We start from the raw sequence: 24353 nt of genomic DNA on the forward strand, positions 1-24353 counted from the left end.
AATCATTATTCTAATAAGTTAATTTTTTGGTGAATTATGAACTTTTTTCATTAAAATAGGATAATAAATAAAGATTTTCAATATGGCGCCTTTAACGATAATTGATACAAAAGGTGACGTAATTCAAAATGTCGCGTGTGGTGTAAAACATTTTTTTTTATTTTATGTTTAGACATTTTTATATATATTAATAAATTACTGGTTTACTCTCGCCGGGAATCGAACCGAGGTCCGAAAACTATTAAGTAACTAAACATTTGTAGTATGAAATTTTTTAAATATTTTTTGGAATATTTTCGGAATTACTGGCATTAAAATTACGGATTTTCAAGATGGCAGTCGTAATGCAAATTGCAACAGTTGTGACTTAAAACAAGATGGCGGTTCTGTCTCGAACAGGTGGTGCTATTATTACTTAAAATTAAAAAAAATACAATTCCGAATATTTATGTTATTTTTATATATACACCTTATTTAATTCTCAGTCTGGTAAATGTCTCGATAGCCATGCGGTTCATAGGTGTATGTTTTCCAACCTAGAGTTCAGAGCTGTGATGGTTCGAATCACAGCCCTTCCAATGTATTTCGCATAAAAAAATATGCCGATAAGGACCATAATAGCTATGGTGGGTAATGGAACATCTACCTTATGTGATGAGACAGAATGACGCTGGCGCTCTCTAGGAACAAACAGCAGAAACAAAGTCGACGGTATACAAGATGGCGGCCTCTAGTGGACCAGAAAAAAAATCAAGAGCGACGTTGGCATTCTCTAGGATCAAACAGCAGAAACAAAGTCGACGGTATCCAATCATGGCGGCCTCCAGCGGAACAGAAAAAAATCAATATGGCGGCCGTGACGAAAATTTCATCATGAGTGAGTGGGGCACTCGATTTAAAGATGGTGGATCCAATATGGCGTATCCAATATGGCCGCCGGGTTCAAGGTAAATGTCAAAGGTCAAGGTCACGGTCATCGAAGATGGCCACCGTGACATAAGAGCAATCGGCCGGCTCCACGGCTCCAGCTCCACACCCTGAACCCTGTCCCAGGAGGAACCAAACTATACTACTTATTCCCTTTTGAATCACACTTCCTCCTTAGTTTTGTTGATAATGTAATTAAATGTATTTTTAGAGCAAGTAAGTATATTGGTAGAAAACCAGATTTTTTTTGGTTTCATTTGGTGACAGGATAAAATTCGCAGTCCCTTGCATACTGTAGCCTCATATGCTTCCCTATTGGCTGAGTTCTTTGATAGAACCTCCCATGCCTTTGAGGAAGTCGATGTGTTCTGTCTCTCTCCTGCCAGGTGGTAATTGAATAGTCCACGGTTCCACAGGGGAGTGGCAAAATTATTGTCAACCTAAAGTATCAATGCAAATGTATAGTTGTTTGCATTCTAACTGATAACCAAGATAACTCGCGAAACACACGGGTTTGTACGGAACCTGTGTTGACGAGGTGGCCCTGCGACAGCTGTTGGTCGGGGGCGGGGCCCAGGGACGGCCGCGCCACGCTGCTCCGTGTCACCCCCGCCACGGTGGCGGCACAGCGCAGCTCCAGCCGCCTCCCCGCCGCCTCCTCGTGCCGCCTCTGCACCTGGTAGCGCAGCGTCAGCGAGCGGCTGTGCAGGCCCTCCGGGTCCGGCCGCAGTGCCTCGCGCTGGTACTCGGCGAACCACTTCTCCACCTGCGGACACCATGCCCTCCAGCACTTACTGGCCTCCGTATCGAGTCTCTCGCGATCCATCGATACTGCCGCTTAACATATAGTAATGCAGCGACAGCGAGCAGCTCTGCAGCCTCTCTGGGTCAGGCTGCCCCACCTCGCGCTGGTACTTGACCAACTATTTATCCACCTGCGGGTAGAATGCCTGCCGGCACTCACTCGCTTGCTATGGAGATATTTAGTCCAGCGTGATGAATGGATACGATTGCACTCACCCAAACGCGACCCGAATATTCAGCGTTCGTGTGATTTGAATTATTTTATAAATTTATACTCCCTTGCAGCTGGTAGGATTATTCAATCAACGCAGAAGACTCAATATCAGAGTATAACTTAAGGGCCAACGTTTAGGATTGTGTGGTCTATTTAGGAGAAGGGAGGTGTAAATATACAATAAAGTAGAAATTTAGACAACTGTAAGGCCCTTTGCACGTGTTTTATTGCCGTGTTTGTTACAATTGTAAATTCCAGGGTTCCCATTGGTTATGTTGCTATTAAATTTATATCTCACCGTTCAAGTAACTATTATTTTTTTTGTTCAGTTGAATTGCTGAATTCTTAAGTTACTTTGAACGCGCCTGATGACCACGCAACCATTTTTTTGCTGCTGTAATAGTAAAAGTTAGGTTATGTTAGGTATTTTACATAAATAAAAGGAAAATGCCAAAGTTCCCCAACAGTTTACTGGTCACTGGTGTGTGGATGGTGAATTTATGACTCTCTAGTAACATTTAGTTTTTTTAAATGCAAAAATAATATTACATTGAGGAAATAAGAATTAAGACTTTTGAAATTCAGATGGAAAATTTTACCTCAAAAATGATAATTTTTTTTAAAAATCTTTCAGAATTCTTTATTTTTTTGGGTGAAATGTTTTCCCTTAAAATTTTAACAAATTTTTGCAATTTTTAGGTGGATTTTGGAAAATTTGGAAGATCAAGCTCATAGGTAATTTCATCCAAGATGGCGCAATCAAATATGGCGGACACCAGCAATAGTACTTCACTTCTACTCATTGGCCAGTGCCAACATTTATGGACTACTAAAGAACAGAGTGAAAAAAATTACAATGTAAAAGCACATGGGGAAATTGTACAATCGAAATGGCATGTAACGACGATTGGAAGAACGAACAGCTCGCGAGGATTCCTCGAAGGCGCCCTCGCCGGCGCTGCAGGGACCAGACTGCAGGGAGAGGAAGAAAGCTAAGATGGCGGACGTCACCCGGCCTAGCAAGGTGAGATATAATAATCATGATATTAAAAATAACACGTTCCTCTCACAACAGAGATAGTTCAGGACATAAAGATATAAATTCAATGAACTAGAAAGGGTTACGTGTGCAAATTGCATATTGTAGATCAGAACGTAGCTAACATTCCTAGCAGAATTACTAGTCAAGATAAATAATTTTAAAAATTTTCGTCTTTCAATGATTCTGACATAAATAAGTGCAATTTCGTTTTATTCGTTTTAAACAGCTCTCTTTACTGAGCACTATTTTTTCACAAACCCGAATGCGAGGTGGCCAAGCCAATGGGTGCAGACCGGTCGACGTCCACTACGAACGCTGAAGTCACACACGACCCGTCTCAAATGGTTCCATAATTTCAAAACTGCGTTCCATTAGAGATAATACCACGTGTGATTCCCAGCTCGTGTGTGACCAAAAACCCAAACACAGGGCCCCTGGAACTCACTTGGAGAACCACTGTCCTAGTAAACGATAATGCTTACTTTTTACATAATTTATTAGCTCAAACTTTAGACTCTTGAGTAATGTAGAGCAAGCGCCAACAGTAGTGGCTGGCCTTGAACCGCCCCAACTTTGTCGTATTACTGATAGTGATATGAGTTCCAGTGAAAATCCATTATGTACATAATTGATTCTTACGTGAACTTCCCACGTCAAGAACTTGCGGCAATGCAAGCGCCTTTCCCAATTTTTTTTTTTTTTTGGTTTAGTTTGACAGCACGTAGCGAATTATTCTGGTGTTTAGTTTATTTTGCAGTAATTTCGCTGAAACGCAAAGGCACTCGCTACTCGCTACTCGCTACCGGGGTTCGCTTCGCCACGCTCATCCGGTGAATTATTCACGTTGACAGACAGCTGGGAACGCCAACTGGTGGAACGAAACAAAACCAAGCGCGCCCACGGGAATGAAATGGCAACCCTCAGCTCTGCTTCCAACTGCGTATCGACCCGCGCGCGAGCTCGCACACACACACACACACTCGCTTCACTCGTCGGTGCGCGTGACGTTTATCTGTCAGGAGGGAACACGCCCCGCCTGAGCGCGGACCGGCGGCTGTGGCGACGCGGCCCGAGCCAGCGATCAGCCGCGCTCATTCCTGGGCGCGCAGTTCGCACTTGCCTTCCCGCCGCCCTGCAAGCTGCGGAGAGACGCTCATTGCTGGGACATAGGCTACTGACCCCAACTTCCTGAATACTTCAGAAATGTGGAATTCAAACGTATAGTCTGCTTTCAGGAGAGAAAAAAAGACCAACCACACTCAACAGATCTCCTCAATTGTGAAAAATCGATATTTATATAAAAATAACCTGAAAAATAAATATGTATGTTTGGCAGTGACGGCAGTTTGTGAATATCGTATTGTTTAAATTAAAAAAAAAAAAAAATTGTATTCGGGTTAATCTATATTCCAGTGAAATGTATTCTTCCATTGAAAATTTTACTGTCACCGAAAAAAAACACTGCCCTTTCCCTTGTTTAAAACGTAGGGAGGAATGAATATAATTGAAACGTAAATTAGCACTAATAAAATAAAATAAATGTGCGTGTCGGAAATAGTCGAAACGCAAAGGGGAACAAATGACGTCAGAAAATATTCGATGGGCACATGCGACCCGTGAAACGTTTTCTGGGTGGGCGGGGCGGCCGACGGTCAAAGGACGACGGGGGAAGGGGGAGGGGTGATTCATTGCCGCCTGTTTGGCGAGAATGTAATCCGCCCGGCACGGCGGGAAATGTACCCGGAATGCGTGATGAGGCGGTGGGTTGGGCTGGGTAGGGGCGGGGGAGGGGGAGTGTGTGGTGGGGGGGGGGGGGGCTATTATCGCAGGGAGGGGGGAGGAACACCCCCTGCTCCGACGCTAGCGAGTACCTGATGCGCGCCCCGCTCTTGTCCGCGCCCGCATGGCGTGGAATTGGGAGTTCGATGAGGCGGCGCCTTCCTCCTGCCGGGATAGGCAACTTGCACCAGACCTACTTGAGTTAGTGAGGCGGGAAGATAAGAGCGACGCTCGCTGGTATCTCTAGCACGGTATCGCCTCTAAGCGCAAAGCTCTGAATTACCGCGCAGTCTTCTCGTCGTGCATTGGACAACTATGAAATCTGAGCTGTGACCGTAACATTATATGGTGGAGAAATGAAGATAATGGTATAATGCAAGCACCTTAAGTGCTTTCAAGAATCTGTGCCGGTTGTTTTTTGCCTAAAAATTGCACTGGAAACACGTCACCTACCCATGCTAACTGTTCTTAAAATACATTTTTTTAAATCCGGAAACCAAACTTCTTATCGACCTTCTCCGAATTTTTAAATGCTTTTCGTAAACAGATCCCACTTGGATATCTTGAGCAGTTTTCAAATCGTGTAATTTTTCTATAGCTCTGTAGCTTTGCGCACCGTATGTGTGTCCAGGTAGACGGTGCCGTTAAGATGGACGGTATCACTCGTCCGTCATGTTGGCATTTTTGGGATTTTCAATCGGTATAAAATTTTGATAAAATTAATTATGATAAAGAACTAGAGAAGCATAAATGTATGCATAACACAGCTGTTTAAATATAGGTATTTAATTTAATAACCACGACGTAGTTAGAAAAAAAAACATTTTTGACACTACAAATACATGACATTTAACAAAAAACAGGTAATACGTAGCATATATTTTGACAAAGTTTGCAAACAAGCAATCAACCTACACCTCCCCCCCCATGGCAAACACCAACCGGGTGAGTCTGAATAAACTTCGGCTGCAAGTACATCACAACAAGATAAGTTGAATGCATCTATACGACTTACAGTCTGCAGTACTTTCCAAGAAAGTTAGAGGTCTATACGTCTCTGAAAATGGAGCTGAACCCAATTTTCATTTCAAATAATAGATACAGTATTTAAAGTACAACACTGGTGAGCTGGATTATGTTCAATTGAAGTTCTACACAACCACGAATTTTGTTGCTGTAGCAAAATTATGTCATTGAAATGACTGGGGGTAGTAACACGCCACAAAACCCACAATATTTCAATGAGATAATTTTGCTACAGTGACAAAATTCTCGGTGGTTGTAGAAGTTAATTCAATTAAACATAATCCAGAAATTCAGTGTTCTATCGTAAATTATTTCTCTATTATTTATAGTAAACAATTGTTCAGCCCCCACTTCAAAGACGTATACCAGCCTTGGAAAGCACTTAATACAATATTACGTGTTGATATTTTTCAACTTATTTTCTCGTGATGAATTCACGGCCAATGTTTGTTAGTCGAATTCAGACTCATTCTGTATATAATTCCTGTATCGTGAGTCATCAATAATAGTTTCCCTGGAACATTATCAAGTATAATATTATCACCAATTTTACGGCGCGGCGGTAAGCAGAAAAGTTTACTGTTTGTGGTAATGTGATATTAAATTGTCATAATGATAATGAATACAGTAATGACGTGTGACAGTGAATCGTATAGTAAAATACCACACATTGCATTGCATACTTAGATGCCTTTAGAAGGCTAGCGTGCTTTGACGGACGAAGTGGGTGCGTAGACGAGGGTAAAAGTATCATCTAGAGTAAAGCCACCGGCCACAGGAAACATCCGTCGATAGTTAAATCGAAAAAAAAAAAAACCCGCTCAAGTCCAGTAAAGAGCTTGATCTCAACTGCCATGCTGGGTAGATGGACTTCATGTCATTATTTTTGTATCAGGGCGACCACGTATTCATGATCCACGTTTTGATGCAATGGTAATTATTGGAAACCTCCAAATTTGCGTTACTATTTGGAAACTGTCTAAAATGAACACCGTTATGAATTTGAATAAGACTATCATTGAAATTCAGGAAAGACAAGACATTAACTAAAATCCACGAGACCCAACCATATGAAATCTGGACAGAAACAGGCAACAGCCAATGAACTAAAGACGGTGGGTTGTTTGTGTACAGGTATGTGGAGTCTAGCTTATTGTAACGAAATAAAGCGAATTTGGCAGGTCTCCAATAAATATGTTTTACTGCAAGCATTTTCACCAGTTATATGGCATAATTTGTCTGCTATTTGTACAAAAAGCAGGCATTAATTCACAATCAAAATTTATGTTCGACTAATTGAAGAAGTTCATTTTCTTTGCTTTCATGGCTGGGCGATGAATATATATATATTGTTACGATTTCCCTGCGGGGGTTCGTAAAGGATAGCCCAATTAATAGATTTTTACTACACACACAGTTTTATTTATTACCACTACTTGACACTTACAAATAATCTTCTAAATTAGCAAATAATTAATTACACTTAAAGAAATGTCAATTCCCCAGTCACTCGTTCCACACACCTCGCTGGGCCGCACCTCTGGCGCAACTCTCGCCGCAGCACCCCTCGTGGGTCTCCGCCGCGGGACTCCGCCGCCGCACTCCGCCGCCGCACTCCGCCGCCGCCGACGACACTTGCCTTCGCCGAGGATCCACCCGACTCCTCGCTCACAACTTCGTTCGGGACTCCGCCGCGCCCGCGACTCTATCGCCCGGAAGCTCCACCGCGGGAAAACTCCCGACTCCACTGAACTCTCTCACTCCCTGCCCTGGAACCTTCGTCCAAGGACTTCGCCACTCTGCCGCACCTGCGGCACTATCGCCCGGAAACTCCGCCGCGGGAGAACTCCCCACTCAGACTCTGACTCTCCCCTGGAACCCTCGTCCAAGGACTTCGCCACTCTGCCGCACCTGCGGCACTATCGCCCGGAAACTCCGCCGCGGGAGAACTCCCCACTCAGACTCTGACTCTCCCCTGGAACCCTCGTCCAAGGACTTCGCCACTCTGCCGCACCTGCGGCACTATCGCCCGGAAACTCCGCCGCGGGAGAACTCCCCACTCAGACTCTGACTCAGACTCGAAGGTCGGCCCAACCTTCTTTTATAGTCCTTGGGTTCCCGTCCAGAACAATCGGGCATGTCTCCGAGATATCGCGCGACCTTCGCCGTCGAAATGTCCAGAAACACGTCGTGAGTCCTCGAAGGACGCGGCGGCTGCTCAAAGAACGCCGATAAACGCAACAAGCATCGGGTTCCCACAAAACGCGCCGATAATCAGGTCTAAGTCCTTATATTCCGCAGTGCGGCCTCTTTAAGTAACTCGATCTGAGGCAGGTGCGCGCTGCAACGGTCAGGATGTCGCGTGATAGTATGACACGAGATACCAGGGAGAGGATGCGGGTGGAAGGAGGCGCAGACAGGCCGAACGAGCGCGGCGACGCCAAGCACTGCAGCCAAGCGCGATCGTAACATTGCCCCCTCCTTAAACCTGTTCGTCCCGAACAGGTAATACATCTCCTCGTGGAGGTCCCCATGCTACTCGAAGTTTAGGCTTCCTGCCTTTCCTCCATCGCGGGCTGTACAGTCTCACCAGATAACCCTCTCTCTCATTAGATGTAGCTTCTCTTGTCACCCGGCGACATTTCTGCGTCGCAGATGCCCCATGTCGTTCGGCCAGCTGCCCGAAACGGGCTGACCGATGCTTTGGACGGACCCGATACCTTTGAGTGCATTGCTTATTGCCTTCCAACGGTTTCCTTGTATCTTTCCTTTTTCTCTCCATTTCTTCTCTCGCAGCTACTTGTTCGCACAGCATTTCTTCCCGGCTCCTCTTTGTCTCTTCTGGGTTCCTCATTCCCTCTTCGTTCTTCTGAATATCTTCTGGAATGCACTCAGTTACTCCTTGCACCATCTTTATCACTCTTTGTGTTCTCATTGTCTCTTCTCGGTCTTCCTTCCCCTGTTCTTGGTCTTTCTTCATCTCTTCTTGGTCTTCCTGCATCTCTTCTTGGTATTTCTTCGTTTCTTCTTTGCACTTCTCTATCTCTTCTTGACTCATGTTAATCTCTTCTCGGATCATCTTCAGTTCTTGGCATTTTACCCTTTCTCTTTGGTTTATCTTCATTTCTTCTTGATCAATATTCCTTACTTTGAAACTCATCTTCACTACTTCTGTGCTTTTCTTCAGCTCTTCTTCCATATTCATGTCCTGGCTGTTCTCCTCTCCTTGGCTAATGTCCTCTTCGCTGTGTTCTTCGCTGTTCTCTTCGCTGTTCTCATCACTGATCTCTTGACTATTTTCCTCTCCGCTGGTCTTCTCTTCGCTGGTCTTCTCTTCGCTGTTCTTCTCATCGCTGTTCTTCTCTTCGCTGTTCTTCTCTTGGCCGGTCTTCTGTTCGCTGTTATTCTCTTCACTGTTCTCTTCTTGGCTGGTCTGCTCTTGGCTGGTTTTCTCTTCGCTGGTCTCATCTTGGCTGGTCTTCTCTTCGCTGGTCTTCTCTTCTCTGTTCTCTTCGCTGTTCTTCTCTCCTCTGTTCTTCTCTTCTAGGCTTATCTTCACTTCGGTCTTCTTTTCATTATTTACTTCTTCCTGGCCATTCTTCATTTCATCCTGACCCTTTATTTCCTCCTGTCCCTTCTTCATTTCCTCTAGGCTATTATTTGACCCGCTCTTCTTTTCTTCATGGTGGTTCTTACTCTCCTTCCTTCCACTCTTCATTTCTTCCGTAAAGTTCTCGATTTTGGTTACCATTTCTTCCGTATAATACTTAATACTGGCTAACATTTCTTTGTTATAGTTCTCCCAAGTGGCTCTTATTTCTTCTAGGGCAACCCTTATCTCCTTGTATTGCTCGTCAGTAAGCCCTTCAGTAGCCATCTCTCTCTAAAGCATTTACTAATAATTAAACAACCTAAATAATAATTATTTTTTAATACTGTTCTTAATTTTAAATGACCTAGACGAACCTTCTAATTAAACTAACAATAACTCTATTACATTCAAAACTACCACTGACTACATTAAACTCAAACTAGCTCTAGAAAATTACAAATTCACTAAATTTCTAAATGCTAACTTTACTCTCGAAAAACTAAATCCTATTTCTTAACTGAATCTTAAATCTATTAATTAGGGCTATCCCACTTCTGACACCAAAATGTTACGATTTCCCTGCGGGGGTTCGTAAAGGATAGCCCAATTAATAGATTTTTATTACACACACAGTTTTATTTATTACCACTACTTGACACTTACAAATAATCTTCTAAATTAGCAAATAATTAATTACACTTAAAGAAATGTCAATTCCCCAGTCACTCGTTCCACACACCTCGCTGGGCCGCACCTCTGGCGCAACTCTCGCCGCAGCACCCCTCGTGGGTCTCCGCCGCGGGACTCCGCCGCCGCACTCCGCCGCCGCACTCCGCCGCCGCCGACGACACTTGCCTTCGCCGAGGATCCACCCGACTCCTCGCTCACAACTTCGTTCGGGACTCCGCCGCGCCCGCGACTCTATCGCCCGGAAGCTCCACCGCGGGAAAACTCCCGACTCCACTGAACTCTCTCACTCCCTGCCCTGGAACCTTCGTCCAAGGACTTCGCCACTCTGCCGCACTCGCGGCACTATCGCCCGGATCTCCGCCGCGGGAGAACTCAGTCTCCGACTCCACTCACTCCGACTCTCTGCCCTGGAACCCTCGTCCAAGGACTTCGCCACTCTGCCGCACCTGCGGCACTATCGCCCGGAAACTCCGCCGCGGGAGAACTCCCCACTCAGACTCTGACTCAGACTCGAAGGTCGGCCCAACCTTCTTTTATAGCCCTTGGGTTCCCGTCCAGAACAATCGGGCATGTCTCCGAGATATCGCGCGACCTTCGCCGTCGAAATGTCCAGAAACGCGTCGTGAGTCCTCGAAGGACGCGGCGGCTGCTCAAAGAACGCCGATAAACGCAACAAGCATCGGGTTCCCACAAAACGCGCCGATAAACAGGTCTGAGTCCTTTTATTCCGCAGTGCGGCCTCTTTAAGTAACTCGATCTGAGGCAGGTGCGCGCTGCAACGGTCAGGATGTCGCGTGATAGTATGACACGAGATACCAGGGAGAGGATGCGGGTGGAAGGAGGCGCAGACAGGCCGAACGAGCGCGGCGACGCCAAGCACTGCAGCCAAGCGCGATCGTAACATTATATATATTTTTTAAGTTCGCAAATCCCATTTTATAATTAGTTTCGAATCAGAAAATATACTTTAAAAAAATTAAACATGGCGGATAAAGCTTGGCTTTTCGTATTAAACTTTTTTTTTGGAAGAGGTTACGTACCAACATAATGTCAATTTTGGCCCCGTCGTGTTGAAACAAAATGCAGTAATTTATTACTGCTGTTGCAGAACTGTAAGATTGGTTCTTAATTCATTGAATGCGATGAAGGTGCAGAAAATGGAACGTGAAAAAGATTGAAGCACTGCAGATCGCTGATAGTTACCGCGTTCTGCAGGGTGAAGAATATGTGGACGACATTTTTCATCAATACAGAAAGTATTCTCCCGGTCTGGATGTTGAAGGAACCACTGGAGGATATTTACGTCCAAAATCCTGGGAATAAAACGGCTCACTGACTCGTGCGTGGAAGAAGGAAGCAGTACAGGGATAGGCGAAACACAATCAAGATATGTCTGTCGATCGTTTCCCCGACTCTAGACGCCGTACAGCGAGCAACTAAGTGTTTTTTTTTTTTACTTGATCGATAAGCAGAGCACACGCTTGCGGATGATCAAGGAACTGCCACAAGTATGGGCTTTTTGATCAGTGGCCCTTGCAGAGATGTTGTCTCATGACAGATATGTCCCTTGCAATCCCTTCTCACATTTTTACAAGGACATGGCCATACGAGTCCATGAACGAGTTAAAAGACCGCTAGTCCAGTCGTCCATCTGATTAATTTGCGAAATCGGTTTGTGTGGCGAGCCAATCTCATATCAGTATTGGCCCGCAAAATACTTTAACTTACGACTACTTTGGTAAAACTGTAAGGTTAGTAATTTTTTTTTTCGCAATGTAGGCTGTACTTGCATAAACTGGCACTTAAAAAAATGCTTGAAATACAATAGGTCACCGACAAAGTACCGCACTTTTTAATGGCTGATAAAATGGACCTTCTATCGTAAATTTTTGTGACCTGTTTGTTCTTGCAAGCCTTAGTCAAAACACATTTGGCACTGTCGATAGGACTAGAGGAAATTTATGTTAAATGAGCTGATGGGCGAATGCGTGGCCATTTAATTTTTTAATGTTAAAAATAAATTAAACTTAATACGCAATGACTGTTTACAATCACACATTTGATTGAAGTTATTACAAAAGTGTTAGAGAACGTGCGATATTAACTTACAAATGCTATTAGTGATAAAAGTCTGAATTATGTTCCGTATAAAAATATTCTATATACCTGCTGACGACCTCGTTCACATGTCAAAGCATAGCAATGTCAACCATTGCAAGGAATATGTGTACCCATATAAGAATTCCCTACAGCTAGTAATGTGAGTATTAAAAACTTTGATTTTTTAGCATGTGAATTTTACTGCTAGGATAGTAGAATATTTGGTAGCTGTAACGTATCACAGTTTACAGCTTGCACCATACAATCAAAATTTGAGGAGCTAATAAACAAAGGTTAACGACAGTGTGCACTTGGATTTATAGAGAATTAAAAAAAAAAACTGTGGGTTTGCACCTACTAACTTGAGAGTGTATGATAATCAGCGTACATTAAGTTAAAAGAGGCCTTCTAAAATAAAAATAAAATTTAATCTAGTGTGATGTAGTCCAGCCATACGAAAATAAAAGAGCTCCGACTGAAGGTGTAAAACATAAGCAGAGGAAAGGACAGTGGAAAAGAATTCTTTAATAACTTACAAGATAGCATAAATATTATGATACACGTACAGAACCTTATAAAAACGTCGCTTCAACAGCTACACGAGTTTGCAGAAACCGTCACATAGTACCTACATCACACCTGGTTTATTGCTGTCCTTGTATTAACACTCTAGGAGGGTCGTGGGTACAGAATTTTGGTCCCTACGAACATTCTTTCTCAGTGTTGACATAAGAGTTTGGAAATGAATTCATTGTCCTTCAGTTACTTGAAGCCCAAAGACATATTAAAATGGGTTCGCTTGCGCTGCGTAACGCGCCGTTCCAATCCAAGCATCTTTAAATTCGAAATTGAAGGGGGGAGAGGGTTGGGAATCCGATAACAGGCTTCTGTTCCAAGGGGAATCGGGGAGCCTTTGATCCCTTCAGCCCTTTGGAGCGCGCTGACCCAGTTCCGCCCGCACACATAGAGGGGAGGGGGAGACCTTCGCTCTAAACCAGCCGAGCAACTGAGGGGTCCCGGGGTCGGCCATGCCTCTTCTGGGACTTGCCCCTTCCCCCACCCATCGCCTCTAGCGCGTGGCCATAAATGCTAATTACCCGTCCGGAGGGGGTGTAGCTGTTGCGACAGTTTCCGCGAGAACCTCCACCCCTCGCGAGAACGAATGACCCTTCCAGCGATGCTGGGAGGGGGGGAGGGTGTTGGGTTCCGAACTCCGGAACTTTGTACCGCTGCACCTCGGGCGCCGACTGTGATAAATGTTGCACCTCCCTCCCTCCCTCCCCGACCCCTTGGTTCGGCGCCTCTGTTGCCATGCAGTTGGCTAATGGTTCTCATCCTACCCCCACCATCCTCCCCGACCCTTCTGAAATCTTTTCCACGACTCCTCCTGGAAACCCCCTGGAGGCCTGCGCAGCATTCGAGATCTCAACCTCCCATCGGCGTCCTTCCTCCGCAGACGAACAACATCTCGTCTCTCGTATCTGATCCCGGCCGGGAGATACGTCCCATCCCTGATGAGAGACACTCTTCGTTGCTTGCTCTTGCTATCGACTGATTTCTTTTATTCTCCCCCCCCCCAACTCGTGCCTCACCATCCCTCCCTGCTACTTCTGCCAGGGGCAGACGTCTGCAATCCTCCAGTTCCCTGGCATCTCCAACCCCTCCGGCGCGTCCACGTCCGCGGAACGAAGAGAAATAATGAGAGGAAAAGAACCCCGCTCTCCCCGATTTCTTTTGTCACGTTCCAGCGGTTTTTTTTTTTTTTTTTTTTTTTTTTTTTAGAAAATTCTCCAACCCGGTTTCCTGCTTTCCACTTCTTCCCCCCGATTCCACCACCACACCACTTACGTGTAGGTCTACCTATTGATTGCTCGCAACGGCGAACCCAAAGAGATTTTTTGGGCGTGGTTCGGATCAAAATAAGAAGAAGGAAATGGCTTGGTGGAGGGGGGGAGGCACTTAATTTGCAAGACCGACCTCGCACGCTCGGGGGTATTCAGAATCACCGCTGGGAGACGGATGTCGTTGTTTCGGAAGAAAGAGACGTAATTTCATCCTTGATGGAATAATGAAATAAGTATATCGCGAATGACTGAGCCCTTAGGGCTGGCAGGTACGCACAGAACAAACGAAAATTAGATTCGTGTAGTTTGCAATAACTGTAAAAATAAAAAAGTGTAAAAGTTTGCGCCTTAGGACGGAAACACATCGCAGTACCCGAAATGTCGCAATTGTTTTGTCATGGAAGGGCTACTGCGTTCGTCTGTGGTGTCGTCGTGTTGTCATCACCCTGTTTAATTCCATCGCTTTATTCGCATGTGCGTCGCTGTATTGTCAGTGTTTTGTCCTGTTTATGTTTTCATCATAACAATCTTTCGGTTCCTCTGTCTGTCACTATGTTGTCCAGAGGGTCTGTTTGTCCGTATTTACTGTTTTTTTGCTATAACAGTCTTGTCTTTGTCCGTCGGTGTTGCGATATTGACCTAATTCCCCTCAAGAATTTTCTTTGAGCTGTATTTACATTTAAAATTTGAAAAAGCTTGATCTTGGCTTGTTTTCTGTGTGTTTTTACATTAATATTTCTTGGCCCGCTCTTCAGAACTCCTCTAGGACACACAATTCATAATTTCAACGGCATATATCCGAAATAATTATTTAAATATATATATCTCTTTGCAAGAATCGTATAAAGAACGTACCAACAATCATTGTCAGTAAAAAGTTTGATTTGCATGATGGAAGTGTGAATCAGGTACGGATCTAGAGAAACATGTGACATGGTGGAACACTTATAACGGTCGTAGTCACCACGATTTCGAATGCAAGCTGCGGACACTATTCACTGTCCGAGGTAGTGAAGGCAACTTGGACACCCAGCAGAGAGGAGCGTTAACGTATTTAAATAAATTCTGACTAAAATTTGCACAGCCCGCAAAAGCAGCGGATACCAATTAGGTAATCAAAAAAATCTGACGAAGGAGAAATACCACAGTTGCAAAATTTAAGTTTCTATGATAGCTTTAATTCCAAAGTAAATAATCAATAAAAATCTTTAAGCTGATTAAGACGTGACAGTAATTTGGTTATGCTATATAAATTATCAAAGATAGCTAATATACAACATTTTAAAATCATCAACATCATTAGCATGCACGCAAAATAAATATTTTACCCAAAACTTCATTACAAAAATATATAATGGAAAAAGTAGGAAAGTTCATTAAATATAAAATTTTACGCTACTTAAATCAAATACCAAACATAAAATGTCTAAAGACCAAAATTAAAGGTCAGAAAAATCCCCGGGGTATTCAAATTTTATAATTTATTCATTTCTTATAACAGAATCGATCTAGCCTTTTTGCAATCGTTGCACGCAGCATTTAAAAGTTTATCATAAAACACAATTTTAAAAAGGAATCGTGGCTTTGTAGTCTCGTATCCTTGTAGTCTCGACGAATTTTAACTCCGTAGCCACGTACCCTTGTAGTCTTGTAGCTAAATGTCGTTGAAGCAGTTGGAGGCAAAGGCAGTTGGAGCCAAGGACAGTTGGAGTCTACTAATATTGGCGATCTTATCCTACTGATAGGATCACATTCTACTGAGTTGAATTTTCGTGTGAATGTACGCTCTTTTCGTTAAATGCATGTAGTCAAGTCAGTAGTATCGTATCATACTAATGGAATCTTATCCCTGTGATAAGAGCGTATCCATGCAATTATATCGTATCCATGTTAAGAGACCTGCGATGAGATGGTAAATTTCTGATGAGATAATATCCCTATGGCGAGATCGTATCCCTATGGCAAGACCGTATCCTACCATGTTGAATTTTCGTATAAATGCGTCATTTTTGTTGAATGTGCTTCCAAATATGCTACCTTTTTGACGAATGTGCTTCCTTTTCGCAAATGTGCTTCCAAAAGTGCTGCCTTTTTGTCAAATGTGCTTCCAAATGATCTTCTTTTTTTTTTTTAAAATGTGCTTCTAAATGCTTCCTTTTTGATTGTGCTTCCTTTTACTTGATTGTTCTTCCATTTGTGCTTACCTTTTGACGTGACAACGTCTAATAAATCGATGAACGCTGGCTGCACGCACGAAATTGTCCCACTACGGATGTCCCACTACGGATGTCACACTATGGATGTGTTTTTTTTTTCCTAGCCTAAGTTAATTCTAAGTGTGTAGGGGAGGGTCCAGGTTAGGGGAGGACCTAAGTGTATCTCAGGCCGAAGCCTATACACTCTACCATGCGGGTTTTTAACCATGCAGGACAAGGGCGCGTGCATCATGTGCTTATTGGGGTTTATTGGCCAGCCATGGCTGCGATTGGCGCCATGACTGACGCCCCATTGGTCGCCTAGCTTAAAGCTAGCTAAGTGTGACCCAGGTAAAACCTGCATAGACACAGGGAAAACCCTGGGCCGGTTCATGCGGGGATCAATTAACATGCATTAAGCAAGCAGGTAACTACTGGACAAGAGGAAGAAGGGTCCAGGTAAGAAGAGTTGGAGGGGCTGAAAATCAACCTTGGTGGAGTTGGGTGCTTGGGCCTTGCGGCCCGCATTTAAAGTTGGGAGCTCCTGGGTTATTATTAGCCAGGGGCGCATGTGCCCCCAGGGGCGGGCGACATCACGTCAGCCCAGCCACAGCTGCCCAGGCAGCCACAGTTAAGACAGAAGCGGGCAGACGAGCCAGTAAACCGGCTCGAACTGCTGGCTCTCGGAGCGAAAGGCAGCCCGACGTTGCGCCATCTTCATCTTCCTTCTTCAGGTCAACAGCAGTACTTTTCAAGCCAGGGTGGGGGGAGGGAACCAACCTCGCCACCCAAAATCCCCGAGACGGTTGAAGGTCGCGCCGCTCGAGGCTACTGCTGCCACACCTACAGCAGCCCCAGCTGAAGGTCCTGATGTCTTCCCTCAGAGTTCCGATGCATTTCAATTCCGTTGCGCGCGCAGCAGTTCACAGCTCCGCAAGTTCCAGCCCGCAGTTCGTCTACACTTCGCATTTTTTCAGCACATCGAGCTCCCCTGCGGGCCTTCGCCGACGAAGCTGCTTCCCGCCACGCGCCGAGCTGCATTCAGGCTACCTTTCACACCGACAGCCGTAATAACGACTCCGCAGGCCGGCCATTGGTCCGCGGACTGCTATTGGTTATTCACAGCCACCCCAGCGAGATTGCAACTCTCGAGCTGGGCTCCCGTATCCGCCACCCGCAGGACGCGGTCGGTAGCAGTTGGCGCTGCTAGGCCGCCCCCAGCACGCACACAAAACCAACACGCACTGCCAGCCTTCGGTTACCCAATAGGTCGCAGGGAACTCCCAGCCAACAGCCCGCGAGAGAGATGCGCACGCCCCGAGAGACGACCACCGACCATGGATGTGTTTACGCATGCGTGGCATCTCTCTGGTATGTAGCGGACGGTACAGAGAACTCGGCCGGCACGTGGCGGCGTACTGGTTCGAGGTTATTGTTGTGCACCGCGCCACGGGAGTATATTCGTAAGGAAATGGCGTTCTTAAAAGTACGTATTATTTTAATTACTAGTGTAAATCAGTATATTTAAACAGTGTTGTATGAGTAGCCTATTGTTTAAGCTGTGTAACTTAATATTTATTGCTGGTATGATACTTTTCAAGCTTTAGTTTGACATTGGTAATTATTTGTCATGAGTTATTATTTGATCAACTTAATCACACACCGTATTATAGTTATGAGCATACGAGCGTGTAAATATTTCGAGTCCAACAGAGAATATGTTAGTTAAAAAAAATTCAAAGATCGTGCTTCGAATATTATTAATTTATACCATCTGAAACATTTATTCTCAATACGGTCTCGTGGCTGTGGGGTTAGCATGGCTGACTACCTATCCCGAAGTTATCGGATCGAATCTCGACAGCTGCGAATTTTTTTTTTTACTTGTAAAAATAAATACGGTGCACACAACATTTCAAAAGTAATAAATATTTTTGAATTAATGAATGCAAATAAAAGTAAATTTATTAATGAAATTGTACATTTCATTTCACTCCTTCTTTGTATCCATACATAATAGGGATAAATCAATAAAATTGATTCAATTTTATTCATAAAAGTATGCAGAGGTAGATTTTATCATACAAATGATAGAAAAATTAAAAAAAAATATCTTCCTCAAAGAATATAATATTTTTAATGTCTAAATGATTTGGTTGCAAAAACATATTACGGCTCAGTCTCAGGCCGAATATGATATTTCTATTTCTTCTGGATCAATCATTTCATCAATGTTTTGTCACGTTAAACTATCGTCCGTAAACCGACTTTACAGACAACCAATTTTTTTGATTATCCTTCTGGTTGTGCTTTTTGATAATAATTCTGATTGTGCTTCCTTTGTTTTGAATATTCTTCCGATTGTGCTTCCCAATTTTCGATTGTACTTCTGACCGTACTTTTTTTGAACGTGCTTCCGATTGTACTTCCGTTTTATGATTGAACTTCCATTTGTGCTTTCTTGATTGATTTGCTTCCGTTTGTTCTTCATTTTTTGATTGTGCTTTCGATTGGGCTTTCTCTTTGTGATTCCACTTGTGCTTCCTTTTTTGGTTGTGCTTCCGATTGTGTTTCCTTTTCGGTTATTGTGCTTCCAAATTTGCTTCCTTTTTCGTTAATTGTGCTTCCAAATGTGTTTCTTTTTCGTTGTTTGTGATTTAGATTGTTCTTCCTTTTTTAAATGCACTTCCTTTTCGTTGTTTCTGCTTTATATTGTGATTCATTTTCGTTGTTTGTGCTTTATATTGTGATTCATTTTCGTTGTTTGTGTTTTAGATATGGTTCATTTTCGTTGTTTGATTTTAGATTGTGCTTTCTTTTTCAAAGGTGCTTCCTTTTATTTAATGAACATCAACAAGATTGTAGTCAGATCATGATTGACCTTGTGGTTCGTATATGCCTCGTCTAAACGTCTGACCTTGGACGTGGCCTGTTTAAAATGTTCGCCGAGAAAACAACTCTTGGTTCGAATACGCTTGGCCTATACGTCTAACATTGTACAAGACCTTGTTGGAAGGTATTTCAAGTATCGGGATATGAGACATCAATGGTAGGCACAGTGGCAACGTATTTATTTCGTTGGAGAGGTAACTTGTATAACGTCGTTGAGAGAATAATTAATTAACCCCACAACATGTAAGAAAACAGAATTTAATTTAATTTTAAGCTTTAGTTACTCTTATTACTGGTCGATATTCGAACCAAGGACGGATATAAATAGAATCAATGATTATTTAAATAAGTTTTTTTGATGAATTTTGGAATATTTTCATAATTTATCGTTTAATAAATATGAATTTTCAAGATGGTGGTCATATTGGCTTGCTGGAGTCTGGACGATGAGGAACATACGCCGCTTTTATTATTTGAAACATTATTTATTAAATAAGTTATTTTTACATAAATTACCTTTTGTTTCGCATAGACCAGAGATTGTACCGAGGACAGGAATCAATTGAATAACTCATTATTTTAATGAGTGATTTTTTGATGATTTATTCTAGCTATAAAAATTACAGATTTTTAAGATGGTGCTAAGACGGCTGACAAGATGTCGGGCGTTCTGGCAATAAATTATTCTTGCACTCTAACGGGCCAATATAAACTAACATGGTGGCCAAAAAACTCTAGCAATTGTAGCGTGTACTATGTGACACTAGCGCTTCTGGTATCGATTCCTGAAAACAAGATGGCGGCAGCCCTCTCTAGCAGGTAATGTGTGTTAACTAGCGCTCCTGGTAGCATGTATTGAAAAAAATAAATAGGTACGTACGTTATTATTGTAATCAGACAGAAATAACAGGAAAGGAAAAAAAAATACAGAACTCCAGTTCTTACATTATGCACGTATAGGGGATAAAAAAAACTGCAATTTATATTGTTACAACCACTTTCCGCATTAAATAAACATACTCTTCCACGATGTTTTTTTTAATATTTCAAACCGCTCAGTTTTTGTAATCGTTTTATAATGGTTGGATGTTTTATTCTCCTGTCGTTATAAAATCAATAGAATAGAAGGAGCGATCTCATGTGCTTGAGGAAACTCGTACCTACAGGTGATAATAATAATTATTCTTTCAAATTAAAAAAAAATAAAAGTCTGAATATGTACCTTTATATACCTTATTTAATTCACGGTTTGGTAATTGTATCGTTGGCCGTACGGTTTAAGGCGTATATCTTCCAACCCAGAGGACAGAGTTATAATGGTTCGAATCACAGCGCTTCCAATGTAATTTGTATCAAAAATTAAATCTAATATGTCGATGAGGACCACAAAAACATTGGCAGATAATTAACCTCGACCTTAATTGCATGAAACAGCACGATACTGGCGCTTTCCAGGAACAAACACCGAAAAGAAAGATGACTGTCTCAAGCAGAACAGCAAAAAACATAATGGCGGCCGTGTAATTATCCAAGATGATGGCCTTCAGCAGAAAACTACTATATGGCATTCGTAACGGAAATTTCAACGTTCTAGATTCCAAGATGACGACTGTAACGACAAGTGTAACGATGATGCCATAATGTCCAAGATGGCGGGAGTAACGAAAAGTGTAAAATTTGGGAAGTAGGGCACTCGATTTCAAGATAACGGAATTAAAAATGGTTACTGAGGTCAAGGTCAAAGTTCAAGGTTAAAATTAAAAGTCAAGGTCAGAGGTAAAATTTCAAATTCAAGGGCAAAGTTCAAGGTCAAAGTTCAATGTCAAGTTCAAAGGTCAAGGTCTAGGTCATTCAATATGGCTGTTGGGACATAATTCAAGATGGCGGCCAAAAATCCACCACACCCTTGCTCCGATTTTTTCGCTAAGAGCCCATTCCTATACAACTACTAAGTTTTGGTATTGTAAGGAAGAACTTAGAAAGTAAGAAAAATGAAAGATCTTGACAGTCTATTGACGCCATGTTCGACACAATTGTCATTACCCATGTCTTACTTTATTGTTTACCACAGCACATTATAACTACAGCGCTACTACAGAACAGCAGGCATTAATTAATTTATAAAAAATTAAGACGACAATGGTTTTAGCTGGCAAGTTAAAATGATTATGAAATTAAATACCAAACATTTATGGTTTTGAAGAACTAATTAAAAGGAAGCCTGATCTGAATTTGTCAGTTATAGGTAAAATAAAAGCTCTTGACCGTCTTTCAAGTATATGTCTACAGACTTGAAGCTCGGTAGGGATATTCTTTATAAGGCATATACATTAACTGGCACGGAGTTTTCCTAAAATCAGCTTCCAAGACAGGTTACGGAAGCGTTAAAGATTTTGGGATTTGAATCCTTCCCCCGGAACATTTATCACCATAACTCGACCTATTGGATCGGAAAAACTCCAAATAAAAAAAATACATTTAGAAAATTTTCGAAAGTTAGGGTCTTTAACCCCCATTCTCCGGGAATTCCTCGGGCACATTTTTCACCATAACCCGATTTTTTGTATCGGAAACATTCCGAATTGCAAAAGCAATTATTTTTAATTTTTGATCATCAACCCTCCCTCCTCTTCATAGGGGCACATTCAACCCGAGGGTAAATTTCCACCATGCCCCAACCTCATGGATATACAAAAAGCATGGTTATTACCCATACATCGAAATTAGTGGTTTTTTGACACTCTGACTTCCCATTAACCCTAAAGTCTTAAGTAATCAAAATATTGTATTGTCAGAGGTTGTTATATGTATGCAAAATATTAACACATCTGTATGTAGAAAAGTGGGTCAAAATTTAATGAAAACATTTTATTACATGTCCATTCATACATACAAGTCGAGCTAATAAAAGCGTGATAAAAATACTCAATATTTACATTACATCCGTAATAGTATTAAAATTACCTAAAGGAACCTACAAATAGAATAAAGTACATTGATTAATACTTACAAATATATAATAACTAAAATAAAATACACTAAAAATGTCTGTAGAAATATTAGAGTTCATTGTGAGTTACAGGAGAAAGGGATTACAAAGCATGCAAACGTGGATGAATTGTGTCGCACAGGTCGCGTGTGGCATTTTGTGGGATGGCGTTCCACGCCTGTTGCGTTTGGGCAGTCAAATCAGCAACGGTTATTTATGGTATAGAATGACACAGTATTTGTCGTCCTATAATGTCACCTTACAATGGGCGAAAAGTCTGGTGATCTCGCAGGCCAAGGTTACTTGTCGACAATCTGTAGACTGCGTGACAGCAGCGGTATGAGGACAATTGTATCATGTTGGAAAACACCCCCTTGAATAATACGATGGAATGGCAACACAACCGGCTCAATTACCAGTTAGACGTACGAAGATGACGTAAGGTTTCTTGGGATAATGACGAGAGTGCTTCTGCTATCCAGACCATAACTCCTGGTGCAGGTCCAGTGTGTCGGCGCCGCATACAGCTTTGTTCCAAGCGTTCATCTGGCCTCATTATTACCAACCTACGGCCATCGCTGACAGAAAAATGTCTCTCATTTGAGAACACAACAGATCTTCACTCCGCCCTACAATTATCTCTAGTTTGACACCACTCAAATCGCCGATGGCAATGATTCTGAGTTAGTGGTATGAATGCTACAGGACGTCTGGCTCGGAGCTGTCCCTCAAGTTATCGATTTTTTACTGTTCGTTGTTTCACTCTGGTGTCAATTGGTAACTTGCTTGGGGGGGGGGGGATGCTAGTGAGGAAGCCGCTGGTGGTTGTTGTTACTGGATTGTGCCGATTCTGGGATGGGTTCCTTAGCCTCTCGACATACCCTTCTCCAACGACTCTGAGCCGCGATGAAACGGCTTAACCGTTTCCCTCACCATATGGGACCGTGCTCTTTCCATCGGTTCAGCCTCTTACAGGGAGTATATGGCGGTCCGCAAGGGCTTTAGGAACTCGCGCGTAAGATAATATGTAAAGAGAAAGCTTTAATAAGATGTCACTCCGGTGCCAAATAGTGTTCTAATGGCTGCTGCCGATGCAGTACGATTCGCCACAGTCATGCGGCGAATACGGCGGTCTTCCCTCTCTGTAGTGACCCGTGTGTGGCTGGACCCCGGACTCTTGAGGCAGTGCCTTCCCGTGACCATTGTTGCCACACCGATGCACTGTGGACACATCTCTGCCTCGTCTTTCTGCAATATCGCGGAAAGAACATCCACCTTCTCGGCCTTGTTCAAACAAAGTAAGCTGCTGATACCACCTTCTTCGTCTCCTTAAAAGCATGTTAAACTTACAACGTCAGCACCGGACGATGACTACCGCTCACGAAGTTTTCAGGGCGTATTTGAGTAAACTTGCTTTGCATGGTCATAGTGGTGCTACAACCACTACTCTTCGTAGACTAGCGCGCAAATATGATTAGGCGTCATCTTTGACTTGTGCGAACGCCTCCCCAATTTCGTTTATCTAGCACAACTCAGTTTTGGTGGTGAGAGTTAATTTTCCGCCAGTGTATATCAGGAGGTTATTCTTTATGTAAATTACGATTGAGTAATATTCACTCTTGGAAATCAGTTACGGAAATGGTATTCGTACAACATATATAAAGATAAATGGGAAAAATCAAACCAAAATTCCTCGAAACGTTTTATGCTTGAAAGTTTTCGACCTATCAATTAACCGTTAGTAACACTCCGTTATTTTACTAAAATAATGTTACAATTCATATAGTGGGGAGAACTGGGTTCGTAAGGGATAACCCAATTAGGTTTTAGACAGTTTTATTGATTACTAATATTTACATTAATAATAAATAATTGTACCTAAAAATTTCAGATCTCAAATCACTGGCACTTAAAAATGTTTATCCTCAAGTCACTCAATGTCTGTAAAGTTCTGCAGTTCGCACTCCTCACTGGAGCTAGGCTCAACAGGGGGTTCGCCCCTTACCACGCGCCTGTCCACACACACAGAGTCTCGCGTCACTCAGTCGCCGCACTCTCACGATCCAGGTCGAACTCCACGTTGCGCCACTCTCATGGTGTTGGGGGGGGGGGGTTTGTCTCTCACCCTCTTCGCCAATGTCACACTTTCCTTCGCTCGGAATCCGCTCGGAACTGTCGCCGAACTCGTCGCGGGCTCACGTGGCACTCGTGGCACTCACCGGTCCTCACCGTCACCAGGCTCTGTCGCTCCAAAATCTC

At 43.0% G+C, this 24353-nt stretch overlaps 1 protein-coding gene across 1 annotated transcript in view; it reads right to left on the reverse strand.

The window, feature by feature from the left end:
- Positions 1-24353, reverse strand: part of LOC134530126 (uncharacterized) — a 69688-nt gene that overhangs the window by 13753 nt on the left and 31582 nt on the right. The window contains exon 3 of the mRNA XM_063364777.1: positions 1453-1693. Within this exon, the coding sequence (XP_063220847.1) occupies positions 1453-1693 (241 nt within the window). The remainder of the gene's footprint in view (positions 1-1452; positions 1694-24353) is intronic.

Source organism: Bacillus rossius, chromosome 1 (assembly GCF_032445375.1).
Source record: "Bacillus rossius redtenbacheri isolate Brsri chromosome 1, Brsri_v3, whole genome shotgun sequence".
Classification (NCBI taxonomy): Eukaryota; Metazoa; Arthropoda; class Insecta; order Phasmatodea; family Bacillidae; genus Bacillus; species Bacillus rossius.